General features: G+C 32.2%; 1 protein-coding gene across 2 annotated transcripts; it reads left to right on the forward strand.

The window, feature by feature from the left end:
- Positions 1 to 767: 767 nt before the first annotated feature.
- Positions 768 to 9,563, forward strand: LOC149394719 (Translation elongation factor EF1A/initiation factor IF2gamma family protein). Of its 2 annotated transcripts, none has more exons than XM_089615145.1 (19): positions 768 to 896; positions 1,461 to 1,502; positions 1,645 to 1,716; positions 2,311 to 2,367; positions 2,466 to 2,561; positions 3,491 to 3,602; positions 4,664 to 4,709; positions 4,816 to 4,887; positions 5,597 to 5,659; positions 5,841 to 5,995; positions 6,555 to 6,619; positions 7,246 to 7,396; positions 7,798 to 7,903; positions 8,010 to 8,145; positions 8,343 to 8,407; positions 8,548 to 8,712; positions 8,811 to 8,883; positions 8,972 to 9,036; positions 9,146 to 9,563. In XM_089615145.1, exons 1-18 carry the CDS (start codon positions 893 to 895, stop codon positions 9,010 to 9,012), a joined length of 1,521 nt encoding a protein of 506 aa, XP_089471271.1. In that variant the 5' UTR covers positions 768 to 892; the 3' UTR covers positions 9,013 to 9,036; positions 9,146 to 9,563. The 2 variants fall into 2 exon arrangements, with proteins under 2 accessions (XP_089471271.1, XP_089471272.1); XM_089615146.1 differs by having other exon boundaries at positions 1,648 to 1,716.
- The last annotated feature ends 9,072 nt before the right edge of the window (positions 9,564 to 18,635 follow it).

An 18,635-nucleotide genomic window follows, 5' to 3' on the forward strand; every position in this document is an offset into this window, starting at 1 on the left:
TTTTTTAGTCATATCCCTCAATGTCCAATTCCATCGCCGCATCTGCGATGGACAATGAATCGCGTGATTTGCATTGCAACTTCTCTTCCATCGTCAAATTTGTTGAGGAAGCAAAACTACGGTTGTATTATCGCGTTCCCTCTTGCCGATGCCGATCAAAGACTCGTCGGATCACGATTTGGGAGAATCGTTGCTTGATGGTGACAAAGTGTTGCTCCAACGTTGTAGTAAGCCTCAAAAAGTTTTCTTATACGTGAACAATTTGCGCGCCTTCGTTGCCCGCAATAATTTAACGAGTTCTTCGAGCTCTATTTATTAATTTTTTTTTTCGGTTAGCTCTTAATAAATACGCCAGTTGTACTATATACAATAGAGTAACTTCGATTCGGTACCATTACCCTTTTGCTTTATTATTGTAGGTATATATAACTCTGACTATGATAAATTTAATAAAGTGGTAATTTAATCAATTTTTTTTACTACAAAACAGTTTTTTTAAGTTGTAAACACTTTTTTTTTTAAATTAACAATTATTTTGTAAAAATTGTTTATTATTTTTTTCTATAAGAAATATAATTGTTTACCATTTAAAAAAAAATATTTTAAAGAATTTAAAATAGCCACTATTTTACCATAAGACCGTTATTTTTCGTAATTTTCCATTTAATATAAAAAAAACTATTTCCCAAATTGGGCCTTTGGTTTAAGCCCATGTAGTTATTAAGCCCAATGCCCATATTAACCACATTATGAAACTTCTCGGAGAATAACCCCGTAAAAAAGGCTATTCTCTGCTTCTTCTTTGCTATTGTATTTCTCAGTCTGTATTTGCTATCGGCTCGAGACCAGAACCTACGACGAATAACCCTAGTTCTACCTAAGCATCGAATCCATGGGTACGTTTCACCAAGCTTTTCGCTGCCTCTCGTCTTTCGCTTATTGAATTTCGATCAATCCTTGAGTTATCGTTCATACCTAAATTTTTTTTTATCTATTAATAATCATTTTTATATATATTTTTCGCGCTGTCACTCTTCTGCGATAATTCGATAGCTATAGCCGTTTGTAGTACGATTATTCGATCGAGATTGTTTGTTGTGTGAATTTTGGTTTTTCGATGGTCGGAAAGGAGATTATGTTCTTTAACGATCGATTTCGGTGAACTAGGGTTCAAGCTTCTGTAATTCCGTTCGACATGAATAAGAGCTATTTTGAGGGAATTGCATGCCAATAGAGCTAAGTAGGCTTGTGGAGAAATGAAGTGTACTAGTTCACTAGGAAAATAATAAATTTTCATGCGTGTGTTAAATTGTGGTTCAGTTAAGAGTTTTATTGATTGAATACGCAACTGGATGTTTTTCGATTCTTGATTGGATTGGAAAGAGAAGATCTGATTTGCAATTATTGATGAATTGTTGAGGGCTTATTGGGGTGACTGGGTTTAATGTGTGTGAATGCAGATATCGAGGAGGAGATTCGATCATTGCAGCTTGATACAGAAGGTACTCTGAATGGTTCTATATTCTCTTTTTCTGTTTATTGTTTTTATACCATTTTGTGTAATATTTAGTATTTTCTTTCTTCGTAACTCATGGGTTTTGATTGGAGTCTTTTCTCTTGTGTTATGTTTGTTGACTCAACTAGAAGACATTGGGGCAGTTAATCCAGAAGAACCAAAGGCCGTTGAAGTTGAGACAACTGAGAAGATGGATGAAGGTCATTTCCGAATTTCCATTCAGTTTATGTTGAATTCTTATTGTCTTTTTGTTATGTGTTTTCTAGAAGTTTTTTTTTTGTCTTGGGGTGATCGTAATTTTGGCTGTTGATCATTAAGTATTGAAGTATTTTAGGTGCTCGTAAATTTGATAATTGAAGACTGGCTATTTCATTGTTTTGGGTGATCATGACTTAGTTTGCTGTTAATGATTACTATTGTTGGCTGAGAGTGTGTATTTGTTTGAAGGACAGACTGGTGTACTGTGGAACAATAAATTTGTATGCAAGTCTTGATTGATGATTCCATAGCATTTGCTCATGAGAATTATTTAAGACATCGGTGTTTCTTGAAATTCTTGAGTCTTAAACCTCTTTGTTCCTTTACTAAACAATGAATCAAGTTATGTGACTAATTTACTACTGTAGGAGCAAGTTACAGTTGAAATCACTATGTAAAGTTTCTTTCGTACTATCATCCTCTAATCCGTCTTCCTTATTCTGAGCGATTCTTTTTACCCCTTTCTTATCTTTGTATTTGTATTCTTCATTAACCTAGTAATATATTTTAAAATAAAATTGTTTGATTTGGTTCAGATAAAAAGGAAGAAGTCCAAGCTCATGCATCTGCGTCAGTCCCAGAAGAGCATAAAGGTATGCCGAGTCTGTTTGATTAATATAATATATGTTTGTTTTACAAGTTACGTTAATTATCATCTTTCAAAATTTGACATTTTGTATGTAAATTGTAGTGAAAGAGAAAGATATTCCGCCTCCAGATGAGGAAGACGAGGAGGTTGAATCAGAGCAGAAAAGGCATTTGAATGTTGTTTTCATTGGTCACGTTGGTATGTCAGCCACTTGCAAAAATATCAAGCAAAAAACAATATTTTTTTTTTAAAAATATTCAATGTCAGATAAATTTGTATTTTGAGAAAATTTAATTCATGTTAAAGATTGCTAACTTGGGAATCGACGTGTTTGCAAGAAAACACAATTAAGATAAAAGGAAAAATCAAGCATTAAATATAAACTAGCAGTGTTAGTACAATAGCATCTGTTTAATGAGGTATGAATGGGTTGAAGCCCTTAGTTCCTTGAGCAAATTGATGGCGTTATATCTGGGCCTTATTCTGAAAATTAGATGAAAGCAATTGGTCTTTTTAGTGCAGGAAGACATAAAATTTGCAAGGCTTCAGATTTTGAAAGTGTCTTGAGGCGTGACTTAACTTCAAACAGTCATAGTCAATCAAGCGATTTCCTTGGTGTGAATGCGTACTAATTGCACAGTTTGGTTACTTAGGTTATCGTATTCATGGCCCAACAATATAAAAGTTGCCTTGCTTATTTGGCATCTTGAAGTAATAATTAGGAATGTCATAGCCTAAAATTCACGATATCAAGATATTCTTGATTGTATTTTTAATTTTAGTGTTTTTAAACCATAGTGCGTTTAGAATTCGTATTTGGCACCTCAAATTCAGTGAGCCTTGATGGGGAAGACTATTCCAATTCTTCTTCCTTTTGTTAAATAATTCATAACTCGACACATCAAATTGAACGAAACAAGGAGCATAAGAAAGCTTCCAACTCTTCATGAATTTGTTTGTAAAGTGTCTAGCTTTATATTACTAAATCATGTATTAAAACTCAATTCTACTTTTTGTTAGAAAAAGTTTCTCGAGTCATATACTCTGTTTAATAGAAGACCGTGTTAGTTTTTCATTGATTGATTTCCAATCACTGATGTTCATCTTGGTAATATGTATGTTTACAGATGCTGGTAAGTCCACCACTGGAGGTCAAATACTCTTCCTCAGCGGTCAGGTTGATGATCGTACAATCCAGAAATATGAAAAAGAAGCAAAAGACAAGAGTAGGGAAAGCTGGTGGGTAGACTGAATTCTGTTTTCGTATTGTTATTATTTTGATTGTTGTTAGGAGAGTGAAGGCTGATTCCTTATTACGTTATGTTGTCCTTTCAAGATAATAGTATGAGGCAATATTAGTTTTCTCAACTGAAACAATTTCAAACAAATTTCGCATCTTTTCCAAATAGATTTTCTAGGCTGTTAACTGCTAGAAAGTTTAAAATAGTCGGACCAAATACTTCTTTGAAGTTATTGTGTTGCTTTCTCTTCAACTATAACGATCCAACTTAGAATAGCTTGTCTCGACTTTATCATCTTGGATTACAATATTTTACTAAAGAATTGATTGGTTGGATATCTAGCTGACTTATAGTAGTGAACCCAAATATGTCCCAGCAAGTAGCATTGGGATTTCTTTTTCCTTTGATTTATGATGAAGCAAGTTGAGACTTGGTTTTGATTTTATCTAAATGGATTTCTTGGAATTCTTTTCAGTTTAAATTTGAAATTTCAATGCATTTGATGATACTGTTGATGGGTGTATGTATATTCTTTTGTGCATCATAACAACAAAATCTTAAGTGAGAGCTGGCATTTCCATAGCTTGATTGACTCTCTGAATCATTGTATAGCTTTGTGGCTTTTTTCTTCCTGCTCTGAGTTTAAGTCTTTTTCTTTGGCCGATTTGGCAACGGATTGGCCCAGTGCTCTGTAACTTTTCGTTCTTTTCGGGCTTCTATTTTCAGTTTTTGAACTCCTTGTATTGGTTCTCGGCTATGCCGTTTTAAAGTAATTATAAAGCCCCGTTGTTTCTTTTAAAAAAAAAACAACAAAATCTTAAGCAGAAGATTTGCCTTGCAACTTTCATTGCAAGCCTTCACATTTTACTATCCTTGATTTGGATTTTATTCAAACCAGAATTGCAGTCAACAGATGCCTATTTGAAGTCAGACAGTGTACCTGATCATAATTATTATAACAAAACAAAGTATTCATTTATCATATACAAGTCAATTATGGAGTTTTGTGTATATTCTAGCATGAAAATAGTTATGTTGATCAAACTTTCTATGTAACAGGTACATGGCATATATTATGGACACCAATGAAGAAGAGAGGGCTAAGGTCGGATTAAATGGCATCAATTATAGCTTCCACTGCACTCTACCATAGATTATTTATAGTGTTGATAAATGACAACTTATTGACATTTCCGAAACTGTCGCTTCAGGGGAAAACAGTTGAAGTTGGTAGAGCACATTTTGAAACTGAGACAACAAGATTCACAATTTTGGATGCACCGGTATGCAATTCATCTTTTTCCTGCTTACCCCAAAAAAAAAAAAACCGATATAGTTTTCGATAAGCATCTAGAACTTGAAAATTGAAATTATTGTTTTGGTTTTAAAAATGAAGAAACATGATTGTAGATTCCTCGATGTATATGTTGAAGAACTTTTTTTTTTTAAGTGTACTAGTATGGTTCTGACCAGAAGAACTTCCAAACGGTTAGGCTTCTCTTAAATGAACAAACATTGCTCAAAGCAGCTTTCGACTCTTGAGACTACCAAAGCCTTCTTTTTCTAAATAAAAAATAAATTGTGCCAAGTGGTAACTAAAGAGATTTTTCTGCATCCCCAATGAGTTGGTCTGGTAGTAAGGATGAATGCTGAGATGTGTGATTAGGTGCACGGTCTCAAGTTCAATCCCGTATAAACTAAAAAAATTGGGCTACTGAGAGGTCTCTCGGTCGAACTATCTACTATGACCATTTTTTCTGCGATTTAGTAACATGTAACTTTAGGGATCCTATTTTTAATTGGTGGATATAGTTTTCCTAGACGTAAAAATGTGTCTTCCCTCCTATAGATGCTTTAGTTGTAAACCAAACTACTTATGTGCAGCGTTTTATGAGAATACGCACACACAGTCATTTCAAAGTTTGGTCTTATTGCCTCATTGGAGTATGTTATATCATTCGTGTTTATTCTTCCTTTTGAATATTTATATAGGGTCACAAGAGTTATGTGCCTAATATGATAAGTGGTGCATCTCAAGCTGATATAGGAGTTCTTGTAAGTTTTTCTTCCCTGATTAATTTTTTTTTTTAATATCGGTTAACTCTGACAGTTATGTGGATCCAATGCAGATCAGTTGAAACTTCTTTTGTTGTATTTTTTTTTGCCATCTTAAGAATGTACTGTTCAGTTGCATGTGGCTTTTCTTTAGTTTGATCACGTTTTCCCTTTGAAATAGGTCATTTCTGCTAGGAAAGGAGAATTCGAAACTGGATTTGAGCGAGGTGGACAGACTCGTGAACATGTCCAGCTTGCAAAAACCTTGGGTGTCTCTAAGCTTCTTGTCGTTGTGAATAAGATGGACGATCCTACAGTGAACTGGTCCAAAGAAAGGTGCTTTATCCTTGGTCATCTCATTCTCTACTCAATCTGCAGCGTCAGTTCTATATTTCACTTTATACTAATGTTTAAAAAGGCGCTCCTAAAGGTGCGCCTTGAGGTGAGGCGCTCAGAAATCTCATCCGGGCTTAAGCCCGGCAAGGAAAACAGCGACTTGCGCCTGGAAAATGGCCAGTTTAAAAAAAAATGGGCCGAATTTAATGTGTGGGCTTTTTTTACTGGGCCTTTGGGTTTTTTAAGTCGAGTAATAAAACAAGCGTGCAAACTCAGAAAAAATTAGGTTTTAATTAATCCTAACCAGCGTGCGAACTTGCGAACCTTCATGCTATTCAAGATTACTATTTGAGAGTCTAAGATATGGTTTTGTTGTTGAATTACTGTTTGAGAGTCTAAGACATGTTTTTGTTGTTAAATTACTATTTAAGATTATTTGAGATTTATGATAGGCTTACGCCTTGATACGCCTTGAGGTTTACGTCTCGCCTTGAAAACAGAAATCCCCTCAAGGCTCGTTTACGCCTATTTAAACATTGTTTTATACATGTTATTTCAGGTATGATGAGATTGAATCCAAGATTATACCATTTCTGAAATTGTCTGGCTACAACGTGAAAAAAGGTAGCATGATTTCGACCCTATAACATAGTGTATACTTACAGAATTTGGTTTTTGTTTGATTCTTATTGTCGAAATAACCACATCTATTACTAGATCAACTTTTTTTTTTTTTTTGAGGTTACTAGATCAAATTTAGACGCTCTTGGGGTGGTTAATATTTGATTTTAGCCTGCGATCAAATTGCTGGATGTTATGCAATGTTTAGCAAATTTCCGTGCCATTCAATCTTAATCATCACTCGTTAGCTGTTGTAATTCTCTCACAGAAAATGCCATATAGGCTAAATAACTCATCAACAGATTAGAAGGCAAATCATTCCGGGGTTTTGAATGAAACAACAAAGAGAATATTATTCATGTAGAAATAATATGACATTCTCAAAGTTAAAATACTATTATCATTATTTTCCTATATTAAAATGTATCACAGAATGGTTCTTTTATGGAGGCTCGTGAATTTGGCTACTGCCTGAATCAGCAAGGGTGAAACTTTGTTATCATGTATATCCAATAGTAGATTAGTTTGTTTCACTGCTTATGAGTGCCCGTATTATATAAGAAGAAGGCTGGTTATCCTTTTTGAGTCCTGTAAATAAAATGCTAATCGAAGTGTTCTTTAAATTTTAGATGTTCTGTTCCTACCGATATCTGGTCTTATGGGTACAAACATGAAGACCAGATTGGAAAAGAAGGTCTGCCCGTGGTGGAACGGTCCCTGCCTTTTTGAAGCTCTCGATGCTATTGAAGTTCCTCTACGAGATCCAAAAGGTCCATTCAGGTACGAAGTGATCTTATTATGCTAGTCTCTCTCCTACCAAGTATACTTTCATGGATTATATCTGTTCAGCCCTTTCTGGCTGACATAGCAAAGCAATAAGGTGAAGTGTTTATTTATATTTTATTTCCTTGTTTGAGTATTATAAAATATAAAAAAGTCTTGTTTTCCGTTCTGTCATTGTTCTCTCCATTGCCTTAGTAAAAACAAACTAAAGTACTTGAATCAATGGACAAAGTATCATTATAGAGAAATTGGTCACCGCAGCTGTTATGCTCTCCTTGAAGTCTTTTTGTGCAAAGAATATGTTAAATCAGCACTACCTGGATTGGGAATCAATAAATTAGTGTTATATTGTAATAGAACGGAATCATTGAGAACTGATTTGAGCATGTACACAATAGGATGCCAATTATCGACAAATTCAAAGACATGGGAACTGTTACTATGGGGAAAATAGAATCTGGTTCTGTTCGTGAAGGTGATTCGCTGATGATCATGCCAAATAAGGTGCCATGTTGTTTCTTGTGTCGAAATGCTTATTCTGCTCTTTTTTTTTTTTTTTTTTCTGTGTGTATATTTTAAGTGGGCTTGACTTGACAAAACAAACATGCAGACTGTTGTGAAAGTTATTGGCATATATTGTGATGAAAACAAGGTTAGACGAGCGGGACCCGGTGAGAATGTTAGGGTCCGGGTTTCTGGAATTGAAGAAGAGGATATACTATCTGGTTTTGTTTTATCCAGCGTTGGTAAGTTCAACCTCTTTGCGTGTCATTTCTCGTGTATTTGAAATAATTCGTTATTCGGCGGTCATGTGTTGCATGCCGATTTCTATTAAATTGGAACTTTTTTTTTTTACCGCATATATATTGCGTTTTGATATTCATGTATATTTTGTTTTATTGTATATTAGTGTTTTGATATCCTGCTTTGTTTTTCAATGCAGCGAAACCGATACATGCGGTGACTGAGTTCATTGCCCAATTGCAGATTCTGGAGTTACTGGACAACGTACTGAAAATGCTGTTCTGTTCTTAATTCTGAGATCAAAATAAGAGAAAAAAAAGGAAAAAAGAAAATAAATAAGTAAATGGACAGTCCCTAAATCTGTATTAACTCATGTTTCTTGATGATATCAATTTTATGTATAGGCAATCTTTACAGCTGGTTATAAGGCGGTCTTGCACATCCATGCTGTCGTTGAAGAATGTGAGATTGTTGAGTTGCTAAAGCAAATTGATCCAAAAACCAGGAAACCAATGAAAAAGAAAGTGCTCTTCGTGAAGAACGGTGCTATTGTTTTGTGCCGTGTTCAGGTATTTATTTTTATTTTTACTAACGGTTTGAGTGGTCAGTTGTAATTTTACTTCCTGTAATTTTTAAATAACACCCTTGTTGTATCTTGTTTTTTCAGGTAAGCAACTTGATAAGCATCGAAACGTTTGCAGATTTTCCACAGCTCGGGAGATTTACACTTCGAACTGAAGGTTAGAGAGTGAGAGAGAGAGAGATACAATTTTAATCGACTGCTATTATGCTCCAGCCTCTGAATAATCTCCTCCATAATGTTTACAGGGAAAACAATTGCTGTCGGAAAAGTCACCAATCTTGCATAAACAACCAATTTTGACTCAAGAGAGGTTAGTTAAGAGTTCCAAATCTCAGTTTTTTATATCATCAAGTCTCTGCTTGCAATTTAAGTTGTTCCAAGGTTGGTTTATAACATTTACCGGGTTTGTTTTATCACAGGGAACAACTCTTGGCAAGCGATCGATACATCCCAGTTTCAACGAGATAGATCTGTGTGGTGATCGACTCGATCGGGAATAGATTTGTTATCGTATTATCAAGTTACATATTTTGTAGAGTGGTGAAAAATCATTAATAGTTGTTGCTAGTGCTCATGTGTTGATTGAGCACCATTGCTTGCCCTTCCATTATTCCTTAAATTTTGAAAGACAAAAGAAACTCGGTACTTAGCTTATTGCTGCTCTGCTAGTTTCGGAAAGTCCTCGGAGTTGGTTTCAGGCAATTTTAAATATAGTAGATTTGCAAAGCGAACAATACATTGTTCTTGTTTGTACCCGAAATTCCCGGGACTCGACTTTCCGAGTTCTTCGCATCTTGTCCCTATTTACGAGAGACCTATACTCGTGACCCGCATCTACCGTAGGCTTTTGTCCACTTTTGAGTCGAAAGTTAATTCATAACTTTAACTCTGGTAACGTTTTTTTTGTTTAGTTAATAAGTTTATCATCTCAAATACTGTCTACAATTTTATTTAGTTTTTTTTTTTTTTTTCCATTAGGTAATTTTATTCGGAATAAGAAAAAATCCTCCGCAAATTTCAAATTTTATTTAGAATCACGATAAAATCGGTGGAAATTTATTGTTAAAGAGGTTTTTTCCTTGGCAAAAACTACACGAAAAATGATCATTGAAACTGTTGCCCTAAATGCACAGACGGAGTTCTGTGGAGAGGCCAAATTTGGCTTCTTGAAGTTTAAGCGTGGTCTGGCTTCATAACAAAATCCGTATGTAATAATTATTTTTTTTAATTGAAAGTGATTTTTAATTCTAAATTTGACATTGGATTTTTATTTTTTATTTTTCAATGAGAGTATTTTGGAAGCATATAATGCCGTAATGCTTTGAGAATCTGGGTGATATCGTACGGACTACGGAGTACGGACGAAGAAAAAACATCATTCTTATCCCATTCCTTTCTCCTCAGTCTTTAGCGGTTGGTATGGTTTCACAAACGACCAAACCCTGCCGAAGGAAATAAAAATAAAAAAGATAAATTTCATTTTTACCCTCTGAATTATAGCACTTGTAACAACTTTTTTTTTTTTTTTCTTACAACTGTTCTTCTTGAATTTTACAAATGCTTTTAACTTTGCTATTTATGTCTATGTTTTTTTTTAACAAAGTTAGATACTTGTCGGTATATAAATGAGTTTGAAATAAAATTTACCAATATACCTTTAATATATGTTATTAATACCTTTTTTTTATTATAAAAATACTATTATTAATATATATATATATATATATATATATATATATTGATTAATAAAAATTTAAAACATCCTCTCTCTCTTTTTAAGATACAAAGATAAAAAAAACGTTGTACATAATATAGCAACATAGTCAATTTCAAATATGATTTTAAGGATGTAATGAACATTTGATAAATTTTATAATCCAGTCATTTATAGAAATAAACAGTTAGAAAATATCGGAAATACCTTTATGTAATATGAATCATAGAAATCAACTACTAGTCAACGTTTCAGCCAGCCAAAACTTATAGCGTGTAAAATAAATGAAAATTAACCCAAGAAAACTTGATATCACAACTAATTGGACTACAAAAAAAATATATGAAATAAAGGGGATCAAGTTAACTTGTAATAAAACTGCATTATTTGGCTGCGATCAAAACACAAATTTAAAGGAAATTCATTAATAAAAAACAAAAAATTGGCTACGTAAGCCACCTAAACTATAGGAATTGTAAATTAGCCAACCTTTGGTAAATAATTTGTAAATAGTCAACTTGCATACGTGGCAACCTATTAACTACCTAAAATATATGTTTGGTTGTGTTAAATAAGGCTTTTATTAATTTGTAAATAAGTTTACTTGGCTATTTACAAGAAATTAACCAAAAGTGGGCTATATCTCAATCCACTATATCCGTGTGGCTATATAACTTAATAACCCAATAAAAAATTAATACAAAAATATAATAGGCAACCGTGCAAAAATATAATAGATTATCGTGCAAAAATAACTACCTCACTTTCTCTTTTTTCTCAGTTACCGAAAGTTTATCTTCTAACGTCTGATATCGCGTGTAGAATAAACGGAAATTAACTTAAATTAACTCATAAAAACTTGATATTGCAACTAACTGGACTATAAAAAAGAAAAGAAAATATTATGGAATAAATCAAGTTAACGTGTATTAAAGCTGCATTATTTGGTTGCAATCAAAACGTTGGCTACATGTTTATGATCAACCGATTTGAATATAGGTCAAAGTAGTAATTTGTTAAATGACTAATAAAGCCACATAATCATTTGTGGCTACATTTGAAACTTAAATGAAACATTGGCTATGTTGCAATACCAACGTTTCAAGTGGATTAGTCCGTGTAATTTTTCTTATATCAAACACCCTAACACTTCGAAGTTAATGACTCCATTTTTTCTTCTTTTATTTTTGTTTAATTATCTTTAAAAAATTATACTGTTCGTCTGTTTCTGTTTAAAAAAATAAAGAGATTAAATTATGTTAAATATTTATTTTTAATATTAAAAATGATTAAGAAAACGAAAAAATATGATTTAAATATTTATTTTTAATATTAATAATGATAAAAAAAAATAATAATACGATTTTACCCTTAAATTATGTTCAATATTTGACGGAGGACTTATTTTGAAATAAATAAAAAGGTTCAAAGTAAACGGTTGTAAGGAGAAAAAAAAAAAGTATAATAGAAATTATTACAAGTGCTATAATTTAAGAGAAATTTCATTTTCTAGACCCGAAAGTAATGAAAATATCTCAATTAGACTCACTATTTTAAAAATATCCAAAATTGGACTTTTGTACCAATTTTGGACGAAAATACCATTGCAAGACCATATAACTACTACTAAAAAAAAGTTAATTCTCTACTTATTTAAAATCTCTCATTCTCTCTCATTTTCTCATCATTTCGCGTATCCAATTGATTGAATTCCTTCAAAATGGGTAAATATGCTTCTTCATTCATTTTTTATATCTTTAGTGATATAGTTTGTGTAGAATAAATAAAGTTGGTAGATGTAGGTTAAACTTTCAAGAATTTGACGTTATTTCCGATGAAATCCGACCATTTCGGATTAAATTCATGTAAAAATTCCGATGAAATTCAAGCAGAAATTCTGACCAATTCCGACCAATTCCGACCATTCCGACCAATTCTGACCCATTCCGACCAATTCTGACCCATTCCGACCACTCCGACCAATTCCGACTCTTTTCGACCAATTCCGACCAATTCCAATGAGTTTTGTAATATAACATAATATATAACATAAAACAAAATATCATCAACTTATAAGTAAATTTAACATAAAAAAACACGATGTTCATAATTTAAAAAACAAAAATTTATTAGTATGTTGTTCATAATTAAAAAAAAAAACTAATTATTAGTATATTTTGTTCATAAATTAAAAAGAACTATTTTTAATTTATTTATCATAAATACACACCAAATTATCTTAAATTATTTTAAAAAAAAATAATTTTTCAAGAACACCTCGTCGGAATCTCAAAACCACCGAAACTCGTCGGAACGTGTCGGAATTGATCGGATTCCGATGGTCTTCATCGAAAATTCCAATTTTTTTTTTTTAAAAAAAAAAAAAAATCTTTTTTAACCTCCAAATCTCATTCAAATCAATCTAAAATAACGAATAAGCACTAAAATCTTTTATCCTATCAATCCTACACTAATCAAACCATGAAAAAAAACATAAAAAAACTAACTTTTTTTTTTGTCATTTTGAGTTATGGAAGTTTGAGAGCTTGAGACCTTGAAGTGGTGTGGTGGTTTCGGTCGGATTTCGTGTGGTGGGCGTCGAATTTGAGGTGGTGGAGGTCGGATTTCGTGTGGTGGGTGTCGGAATGGTGTTGCTGGCGTCGGATTTGGTGTGGAGAGCAAGAGAGAGAAAGTGAGAGAGTGAGAGTGAAAGAGATGGGAGATGGTTTATTTCTGAATCGATGGTATTTTCGTTCAAAATTGGTACAAAAGTCCAATTTTGGATATTTTTTAAGTAGTGGACTAATCGAGATATTTTCATTACTTTCGGGTCTAGAAAATGAAATTTCTCTCATTTAAGGGGTAAAAATGAAATTTATCCAAATAAAACCACACCCAACAAAATAAATCTTTTATTTCTATTTTTCTCTTTTTCATATATTTCAAACCAAACTTTATTAGAGTACCAACTTGCCAAAACCAAATCGGATATCCTCCTTTCAAACCAAACCTCATGTTCCTCTTCTTCTGGATTTGCGACAAAATCACTGACTACAGTGTCACACATAAAAGTAAAAGAAAGTAATAAAGAAGTACCAGCTTGCAAAACCAAAGTGGGACCCACTAAAAAAAAGCCCAACGCCCACAGATTCGTGACGTTGACGTTTTTGGTTTGAGATAGGCGGTTTGGCTTTCTCTTCCTCTTTTTCTCTCTCTCTCCGCCGAAAAATGACCAATCTCACAGCGTAAGCTCAAACGTAGTAAATAATAAGAAAATAAAGTTTTTTATTATTTTTTTTCTATTTTTTTTTATCTCTCGTGCTTATCACATAAGATCTTCTCCGTATCCGACCTTTCTTCTATGTTTATCATTATTTTTTAATTGAGTTGAATTGAAAAAATTGGTATCTTATTTAATGATCTTGTTTGTTTTTGGTGGAGTTTGGATTGACAAAGGCCACAATATGGAATTTATACATTCTGCACCCTACTCCTCCGACTTTCAACTTTAATGTCATTTTTAATTTGAATTCAATTGAGAATATGACATAACCTCTAGACCAAGAAATTTGTACCACTAGCCTTGGTTGTTGACGATACATACATCTACAAATAAAGATATTTAAATAACATTCTTCATTCAAGTAAAATCACTTCAGAGCTTGACAAAACCGTTTTTCCCTCTACTTGTGGGAGAAACGAAAGGAAGCATAAAATTTTCATAAAATATCATGAATTAAAAGGTCACTTTGGTTTTTGATAACTAAGTATAGTTTATTTCATTAAATATCAACCGTCATGTGTCTAAGAAAAATTAGGATTATATCAACACATTTTATCGGTGTGAGAGGATAATTATGTGGTAAAAGTGGTAGATTAGACGAGACCAAGTTGTGTTTCATTGCAATCTCTTCTTTGTCCCCGTGACTTATCTAATTCACTATAATTAGTCTGATTGATGATACATCTCATTCTCGTGATATTTAGTTGAAGGTATTTTTGTCTCAATATTTTATAAGATGTAGTCCCATAAGATATTTGGTGGAATATTAACCAATAGTTTAAATTTTACCAAAATATTGATTACATATGATTACGACTTAAACTTGTGAAAATATGAAGAAAAGAAAAGGTTTTAGACGGAAAGAAAAAAAATTGCGAAATGTTGATTGCTAGGGTCTCAATATTCCATAAAATGTAGTCCCATAAGATATTTGGTGGACTATTAATCAATGGTTTAAATTTTACCAAAATATCGATTACATAAGTAAATTATCACTTAAACTTGAGAAAAAATGAGAGTAAAAAAGAAAAAGTTGCAGAAGGAAAGAGAAAAAAAAAAGTACAAAATGTTGATTGCTAGGGGAATTCAAAATCAAATATTCTATATAAACACAAAATCAATAATCAATGAACTCGAGTTACTAAATTACACAAAATTGTTAAATCTCAATTTAACATTTTATAGAATAAAATAAAAAAATCGACCTCAATCTATAGCATCCATACTTATACCGAAAATTATTTATGTACAATATACATTTTAAATTAGCATCGCACCAAGCTTCATCACTAAGAGTAAGACAACTACTGATATTTAAATTTTGTGTAATTTGATTGATATTTAAAACGTTGATGTATATGAGTTCACATGTAACTTGGTTGCACTTAATTTTATAGTCAATGTTATATAGTAGGCTAATTTTGGCAAGTAGTTTTATTTCCCCATTGGTCGTAAATTTGTCCGTGACCACGTGGACTCTAATTTACCCGGTTATACACTTATGTTTTGTGTGGATGAACTTGTTTATAACATTACACTCACACGCGTGAATTCTTATATCATACGTGGATTATTAGCCACATGAAATAACAACCACATTTTCAGCTTCAGGATTATTATCCGCTATATATTTAATTCTCTTTGCTTTTAACCTACTGGCAATTCCGATATTTAAAAAAAAAACAAAAAACAAAAAAACTACTGGCAATTCATCACTCACTCAATCAACATATAATACTTCGCTTTCGATGCAGAATTTATATGAGCTTTCTATATATGTATTATGTACCCAATATTAACAATAAATTTAATAAATAAATCCATGACCTTTTCAACTTTAACAATTATTGTCAAGGCCCCACCATTAATGACCTGGCCAAAGTTTCTAACTTAAGCACAAAATTTTCTAACACCGTTAAGAATTCAGTAAATATGAAATGTTAATATTAATTAGTTCAAATGAAGTATTCGTAGTTTCTTCGTATAAAATTAAGTACGAGAGTACGACCCACCATAGAACGTATACGTGATAAAAAAAAAAATAGGACTCATTTCTTCGTATAAAATTCGTGTTATCACTTTGCCTTTCAATTACATTAATGATACGTATATTGTCTGTTACAAATTAGTATATGTCGCGTCCACTTATGAATTAGCCTATAGACCATCTCAAACTCACAATATTAAATTGGTGTATTTTTTACACTAAATATGATGCAGTTACACTATTTTCACTCAAACCTATAACACTAAATTCCCAAAAAAAAAAAGATAAATTTTTATACTTTTCAATATTACCTCGTATCAATTACATATTAGCTCCTCTATTAATTTGTTATGTCTATAATAATCTTATTAAATATTATATATATTTTTCTATATCAACAATATCAAATAAATTTATATTAATATTAAATATTACATAAATAATACTACAAAATTAATATTAAAAAAATTAACCCAAAAAACAAACATTTTTTTGGATAACATTCATGGAATAAAGATCATATACCCACACCGAAAAACACACGTAGAAGAGGAGAGAGAGAGAGAGAGAGAGAGAGAGAGAGAGAGAGAGAGCAAGAGAAGCAATAAGAGAGAAAAGCCGAGTGAGAGAAATAGATAAAGAGAGAGATTAATTTTACCGGAAAAAGGGAGGAAGATGATCATAATTTTACGTCTATCTCGTCCAAGGTAAGGACTCATTTAACTCATAATGTATATGATTTCAGGTAGATAATGGATTCAAGTGATGATGGCGAAGTAATTATCTTAGAAGTTCGTATTCGTAATATGCGCATTCGAAGAAGAAAGGTACTATAACAAATGCATGAAGAATTACAATGAATTGAACGGCTACCTTAGTGAATGGAATGGAAAAGTGAAAGGTGAATATATGTTTGGTATGTTTGAGATTTTATTGTTCACGATATGTGGAGTCATTATTCATGATGTAAGGAAATAATTGTATATATTTTAGACTATAATGTCATATTTATGTTTTTGTGTAGATACATGATACATCTATATTATTGATGTTTTTAAAAATATTTGTTTTGAGTTTAATAACAGAATTATGTATCAAACAGTTATTCTGTTTTTTTCATTTTCTGAATAAAAAATATAAAACGTATACTAAACAGTTATTTGAAAACAAGTGCAAAAATTTATTACACTACAATTACATAAAAAGGAAAACGAAAACTGTTTGAATTAACTAGCCCATATTATGTTAATAATACTACAAAATTAATATTAAAAAAAATCACCCTAAAAAACAAACATTTTTTTGGATAACATTCATGGAATAAAGATTATATATCCACGCCGAAAAACACACACATAGAGAGAGAGAGAGAGGGAGGGAGAGAGAGAGAGAGAGAGAGGCATAAGAGAGAAAAGCCGAGTGAGAGAAATAGATAAAGAGAGAGGTTCATTTTACCGAAAACGGGAGGAAGATGATCCGAATTTTCTGTCTATCTTGTCCAAGGTAAGGACTCATTTAACTTATAATTTATATTATTTCATGTAGATAATGGATTCAAAGTGATGATGCCGAAGTAATTATCTTAGAAGATCATATTCGCCGTGGTAATACACGCATTCGAAGAAGAAGGATACTATAACAAATGCATGAAGAATCACAACGAATCGAACGGCTACCAAAGCGAATTGATGATATGGATGACTGTGCTGTTAAGTTGAATCGATGGAGCATATGCACCTTATTTTTTCTTTTTTTTTCAATGCACCTTTTGTTTGGAATTTCCATTTTGTGCTCTTCTTAATAAAACTCTATATCTGACTTTAAAAATGGAATGAAAAAACCCTTTTATAGTGTGTATATCTATGTATGTATTTGAACCACTGTCATTATGAATTTAACTAGTTCAATTCAAAGTCGGGCCAAGTGATCGCACTCAAATTTGAGTGTGCCGAACTCGAGATTTCGAGTTTGTTCTATCTATTTCAGAGGTTATCTGCTCATTGCTGAGACCTGATAATGAAAAGAAGAAGAATAAGAAAAAGAGAGAGCTACAAGGGTGTAGAGGGTTTGCCTTTGACGCGCTCAGACGCTCAACTAGGGTGTAGACGATGCGCCTAGATAATTAGTGAATGTTTAGAGTTGAATCTGAGTGAAACAAACGTGCAGAGATATTTCGGCAGCGTTTTGACACGCAAAAATCCGTTACCTTAGGATAATTATATTTCTAGGCACATGGATCCACGTGTGCATGACATCTTTGGCCGGCGTGCAAGAGGCCGCTAATCGACTCACGCGCAATGAACATCTGGCCATGTGCATGCGCAAGGCCACATGTGTCGTAGGTCTGTATTAGACCGTTGGTCACGATCTGGTCGTTTCGTTTACTTCTTAGCTTTTTAAGCAGAAGCGAGTTTCATATTTTTTAATCTAGTATCCATTCAACATTATATATATTGGTGGTTAATATATATATATATATATATATATATATATATATATTATAAACACACGACTTTAACAATCAATTAAGACCAAGTAACAAAAAAACATATTTATTGTAATTGCAATATATTTCAATTCAAAACAAATAAGCCACATTCAATTATGGCTGCGTTTGGTTCAGATTAAAAAGCCATGTTTTTGTTTTTAGAAAAAACTAAACTGCTTATCTAGTGTTTGACAAAACTGTTTTTACAAAAAACTTCAAAAGCGATTTTAGATTTTGTACATGAGATGAAAAAGCTAGAATTATTAGCTTTTAGAAAAAAAGTGTTTTTAAGTTTGGTATATAAATTACTGTAATATCCTCGTACAAAATATTATTCATATATATATATATAAATAAGCATATTAATAATTATTATTTAATTATTAAAAACATGTCTATTTTTGTCTTTTTACTATAATATATTTATTTTACCAAAC

Source organism: Urtica dioica, chromosome 5 (genome assembly GCF_054948205.1).
Source record: "Urtica dioica subsp. dioica isolate 48M chromosome 5, U.dioica_male_clone48M_v1_H2, whole genome shotgun sequence".
Classification (NCBI taxonomy): domain Eukaryota; kingdom Viridiplantae; phylum Streptophyta; class Magnoliopsida; order Rosales; family Urticaceae; genus Urtica; species Urtica dioica.

Excerpts from the sequence above, each read along its gene's own strand:
- LOC149394719 (XM_089615145.1), top strand. Across the intron at positions 7,397-7,797 it reads GATCCAAAAGGTCCATTCAG|GATGCCAATTATCGACAAAT; the intron begins GTACGAAGTGAT and ends TGTACACAATAG. Across the intron at positions 7,904-8,009 it reads TGATGATCATGCCAAATAAG|ACTGTTGTGAAAGTTATTGG; the intron begins GTGCCATGTTGT and ends ACAAACATGCAG.